Source organism: Branchiostoma lanceolatum, chromosome 1 (assembly GCF_035083965.1).
Source record: "Branchiostoma lanceolatum isolate klBraLanc5 chromosome 1, klBraLanc5.hap2, whole genome shotgun sequence".
Classification (NCBI taxonomy): Eukaryota; Metazoa; Chordata; class Leptocardii; order Amphioxiformes; family Branchiostomatidae; genus Branchiostoma; species Branchiostoma lanceolatum.
This window is the reverse complement of record NC_089722.1, coordinates 425,784-431,579: the sequence shown is the minus strand read 5'-3', so window position 1 is coordinate 431,579 and position 5,796 is coordinate 425,784. Positions and strand designations below refer to the sequence as shown.

The 5,796-nt window shown below is 42.1% G+C and overlaps 1 protein-coding gene across 1 annotated transcript; it reads left to right on the top strand.

The window, feature by feature from the left end:
* Positions 1-2,864: 2,864 nt before the first annotated feature.
* On the top strand, positions 2,865-4,686 carry LOC136421289 (collagen alpha-1(I) chain-like; the record flags this gene model as incomplete). Its single annotated transcript, XM_066408514.1, has 2 exons — positions 2,865-3,500; positions 4,353-4,686. Coding segments are annotated over 2 exons (690 nt in total), but the record flags the coding sequence as incomplete, so codon positions are not given.
* Positions 4,687-5,796: the final 1,110 nt, after the last annotated feature.

The window sequence follows — 5,796 nt, the reverse complement described above, 5'->3', positions numbered from 1 at the left end:
TTTACTCACATCAGTTTAAAAATAACGCAACCATAACAATACAGATAAAATTCCATACGAAATGGCACATGTTTGGTAGAATTAAAATAACAGAAGAACTATTACAGACGTCACACTGTGTATAGTTGATTTGAACAGTCTGGTTCGTGTTACAATCGCAATTTGATTTGCGTTACAGATGCAACATGTCATTTCTTATTTAACAGTCTCAAGAGTGATGGTACAGGGCTATTTTGATAGCGAGTGGTACGACAGGGTACCGTAGTCCTTTTATCAGAGTTTCTAAGGTTCCGGCCATGTTCCTGTCGTCGTGTGCTAGGCAGGAGATCTGTTGTGCGTTGTGCGTTGCGATGCGGTCAGGCTGTGGGCAAACTTGGTGCAGAGGGTCTCTCTAGCGTCTTCTTCAACCTTTCGAACATGTCTAGCACCCATAGGTAATAGGCTGGACCATGCACCATAGCTAGGATCTTACATGTATGGTATACATGTAGCGTTACTGAGCCGATAAATTCGTCGGTGGTAGGATCATGGTACGGTACGCTGAGTTGATGACCATTTTTGCCCTTGTCATCAGTAGGTAAGCTGTAGTGTGGTTCAAGAATCTCTATCCAATGTCTGTCCGATCTTGACGGGAAAATGAATTGTAACACAGTTGCCTTTGAACTCCACGGAGTAGTCGTCAATCTGCTTGATCCGTTTGTCGCATTTTTTTCGGCTCTACTATCTTGTTTGATTTGTCATATTGTTGTCGGCGTTCTTTGTCCGACAAGACATAGAAGGCTTTGCTTACCTTTGAAAAAGTTTGACGGGCCGCAGATAGGAGACGCTTGTCCTTGGTTGTGTTCACAGCTTTCTCGTGTCGTTTTACTTTCTCTCCGTACGCCGAGATGATCTCTTCTTCTGTTGCGTTGCTTGTAACTCCAAACAGGCTGTAAAACTCGTTAGACGATTTCAAGTCACGATTCGCCATTTTGTCGGCTTGGGTCTTTGTTCTCCTGACGCTCCTGACGCACGGGTAACTTTCGGACAAAGTTTACCTTTTTAAAAGATAAAGGACTTAATCTGCGTCTGAATGCTATATCTGTGACAGCTTATATAATATTTACCACTAGCTTTGGATTTGACACACGTTGAGTCTTTCTATTACCGTAAAAGTAGGGAATTAGTCGCACTCAAGCGGAGCGATCCTTCAATTGTTTGGCGCGCAACTATGGAACTCTACTAGCGCAAGTGTTCTCTCTAAATGCCGTGTTGCGTATAACAATTGCTTCCGTATTATTATGAATCTGCCACGACGGTGCAGTGCTAGTGGAATGTTTGTACACTTCTTGACCGACACTTTCGAATGTAGGCGAAAGAGGGTATGCTATTCTTTTTTAAATAGATTACGCTTGTCAGAGAATCGTTTGATCAGGAACCTGTTAGTGTCTGACATCTACTACAGTAACTCATATTTCCGTAATGTATACGGCCTATTGTGCACCTAGTTTGGTTTTAAAACCTCTTTGTGTTTGTATGTCATTTGGTGTTTGTGTTAAGTCTACAGCTCTTTTAAATATGTATTGTGTTCGTATGGGTTTGTTTTTATGCCCGAAATAAAGAAATAAAGTAAAGAGGTGTTCGCTTCGCCGCCATCGTGGACATATCTAGACGTTTAAGGTGTATTCTGACTATCAACATTTTGTGAATCAGAAGTATATCGATGTCTGAAATGGCTTGACTAACATACATGTAGGCAATTGTCGTATGACCTTCCTGACCCCCACAACAGTAGACAGTAGTCTGTTCAACTTGCCCTTTGTGTCTGGGATGAGTCACGGCTTGGGAATTTTCATGTACGTCCTTCATACTATAGTCTGATCTTGGCCTGAGGCCGGCTGGCATAGCCGTTCTGGAGAAATAGCAAGTTCTTGAATAGATGCCAATTCTTACCTTCGACTAACCCGGCATAAACAACATCCATTTTGTGAAATTTTTTTACCTTCGACTAACCTGGCAAAAACAATATCCATTGTATGAAAAATTCTTACCTTCGACTAACTAGGCATAAACAACATCCGTCGTTTTCAAATTATAACTAACAGGAGTAATTTTGCGGGTGGCAAGGTGGTCTTGCGGTTCGGGGTTGTTGACTTAGAACCTGAAGTCCAAAGGTTTTGGGTTCAAATCTCAAGTTAAGGAAGGCCCAATGTTGTCCCCCTGGGAAAGGCACTTCACAACAGTCCTATTTGCTCACGTGACTCAAGTAAAAATGAGTCCCTCGCTTCGGTAAGGGATGTCCTATCGGATAGAAACGTACTGCAGATCGGACAGTCTTTGTCAGGGAATAAGCAATCGATCACTTCTGTGATGTGTAAATGGAGATTGGACACGTGACTCGATGAGAAGTGGATTATAGTTTTCTCTCTTTCAGTGAGTCTAAAAGAGTTTTAGACCACCTAAATAATAAATAACGCAAGTTGCAGCCAAAAAAAGTATGAAAATTTTAAGAGCAAAGAAAATTTTTGCCTCGGTCATGTGTATTAGGTCTTCATTCGCATAATTTCTGTCTATCTGTCCTCTATTTTACCGAGTTAAAGGCAGATCGAAGGTAAAAAGGCTGGATTTCAGATGAAAAACAAACAATATTTTCATCTCTGTCCCCAGGAAGATGATGTCGACTTACTTTGCCTCTATTTTACTCTCTGTTAATCATTTAAATCGGGACATTGTTTTTGTCGTCTTCCCTTTCTAACGTCTTTCTGAATACTTTCCCCAGGAAGATGAAGCTATTCCTGTCGCTTGTCCTCCTGTGCATGGGGATGATAATACGGTCCATTGATTCTGTCCAAACCGGACCAGTCGGACCAGTCGGACCAGCCGGACCAGCCGGACCAGCCGGACCAGCCGGACCAGCCGGACCAGCCGGACCAGAAGGACCAGAAGGACCACCCGGAAAAACCGGAAAAATCGGCCCGAGAGGGGAACAGGGTAATCAAGGCATTCCCGGTCAAGTAGGCCCGCGAGGTGAGAAAGGCCCGCAAGGTGTAAAAGGCTCACAGGGTCCAGCCGGAGAAAAAGGACATGAAGGGCACGAGGGCCCGCCTGGCGCAAATGGTGCAGACGGACGACCAGGACATGACGGGTTAAACGGACATCCAGGCAAAGAAGGTCCAGCAGGCCCAATAGGCCCAGCAGGCCCAAAAGGCCCAGTCGGTCTAACCGGTCAAAAGGGCGTTCCAGGTCTACCCGGTGAAAAAGGCTTGCCCGGTGAAGACGGAAAAGACGGGCCAGTCGGAAAACCAGGTCCACGTGGTCAAAACGGAGAGTCAGGGTTAGAGGGACCACCAGGCGTAAACGGAATAGACGGAATGGACGGAAGACCAGGACAAAAAGGACAGCGAGGCCCACCAGGCGTAGACGGAAAAGACGGATTGGACGGAAAACCAGGCCCACAAGGTCCACGTGGGCTTGACGGCCCACAAGGTCCACGTGGGCTTGACGGACAATGCCCCAGTGAGGTAAATATCATACAAGAGAGCTGGACAGAGCAAATGACTTCTACATTTACATAATCTACACTTGGTCAAGTACACCTTGAACTAACTTATACATGTCACAATATTGACAGTTCAATCATTTACCACTTACATGCAGATGAATTATGGCACTTTTGCATTAATTGTGTAAATTAGGAATTTTGCTGCAAAATTGGTAACTATTGATGTTCCACCTGCCATAAAGTACATATGTTATATGTACGTATGTCCAATAATGTGAAATAATAGAAAAATAGAATTTCAATATCAATAATTCAAATTAAGCTCCAAATTGCATAATTTTCACTTAGCAAGGTTCTTTTATTCACAACAAAGTATTTTCAAGAGCCGACGTTTTGATGACTGTCATCTTCATCGGAGCATTACAGACTGGTTCATAGCGCACTGAGCTAGATGTTACTGCTAACAATGCAGTCTCAAAGTTAATAATACATATTAAATGTATAGGACAATACTTAACATTTGGAACCGCATCATCTCACCATTGTTGCTTAACAGTATCTATTAATGTAACATTACGTTGATAAAGGTTAGACATCCAGGTTATAAGGTACGCCAAAAATAGTTTTTGCTTTTTTTCCTCTATTCTTCGGGCGCCATAGGACTCTTTCTTGATTTTATTTAAACAAATGTATTTATTAAGTTTCCTCTCAAAGTGGAAGGCTAGTGGAACATGTGTTCCTCAGCAAAGGTCACTTTTTCAAGGCCGACATACCAAAATCATAACAAATTAACACAACAATAATCAATACATATTGATGCCGTGAGACTTGCTCTGGGCGTCATATTCAAACCTGTTTCCTTTATTTACAGTGTTCAGTGCCTCGTGATGAAGAACCCGCAAACCGGAACCGCAATAAACCCTAGGGTTGTGTTCTGGCGAACCACTGGCCCTTTGTAGATTAGGAAGCAGAGGTGTTTTTCAAGCAGTCCTTTTAGAAATTGCCCACTGGAGACCCTAGGGGTGTGTTCAGGTGAACCCCTGGCCCTTTGTAGATTAGGAAGCAGAGGCGTTTTTCATGCACTTGATTTAAAATTGGCCCATTGGAGACCCTAGGGGTGTGTTCAGGTGAACCCCTTGCCCTTTGTAGATTCGGAAGCAGAGGTGTTTTTCATGCACTTCATTTAAAAATGGCCCATTGGAGACCCTAGGTTGTGTTCAGGCAAAAACCTGGCCCTTTGTAGATTAGAAGAGTTTCGGTCCCAATCCATCCAGTCAACATCAAAGTACCTAGCTGAATTACTTGGTGCATGGATCAAATTATTCACCATAGGGATTTAATTGATAACAAATGAAATTTTTGTCCTATGAACTTGGCTTAAGTGAAATTCGGATCCAAAACTAATTTTGTTCTTGACACTTTTTTATTAGACCAACTGATTGAACAATGAAGTCCAACCAGAATTATCAATAAGAAGGACAAAGATTAGTCCATTAAATTTCATGTGTAACGTTAACACCTGATCCAAGAGAGTTCCTACAGAAAAACACCATGAAGTAGGAAACCTTTGTCCCTTCCCTGTGACTGACGCGTGAAAAACAACCTGCTGTTTGGACTTCATTGTTGAACCTGAGATAGCATAGAACAAAGTGGATGGAAGAACTTCTGGTGAACTTTCTTCCTTTCACTTTCTTAAGTACACTGTCTTGGAAGGAGTTGGTTCTGTCTTATTTTCTCTGTTTTTATTTCTTACTACATTCAATATTCTTACTCTCTTTATATATTCTAGAGAGTTGCTATAGGATTATAAACCATAGATGCTTTGGAGTTTCTGCTGAGGTGATTCTCATTACATTTATGATTGTAAGCATATATTCAATGCTCTAATTCATATGACAGTGAAGGTTTGGGACATGTCTTTCAAACATTACCAGAATCCACTTGCCAAATCAAATTTCAACTAAGTCTTCCAACTTCGTCTGGTATTCTGAGCCAATATTCTGGTGATAGAGAATATCTGATGAGGGCCGAAGAATTGGTTGAAAGTTTGTTACGAGAAAGACGTTGCGTTTGAAAGACAGCTGCTCAAATCTCTTTCTGTCTCTGCTGGTGTTTATATTGTGTGGCTTTCATCTCTGCTTTTATATAGAGGTTGCAAGTGCACGTTTGATCCAGTCCTCCTGAAACCAGTTTTTTTGCAGGTAACATTTGAATTGGTAAACTAAAATTGAAAACTGAGTTGAGCTAAATGCACTCTACAATCACCAAAGAAAGAAGAAAAATTCTCTCTTGGCACTTCGTGGCAAAGCGCAAAT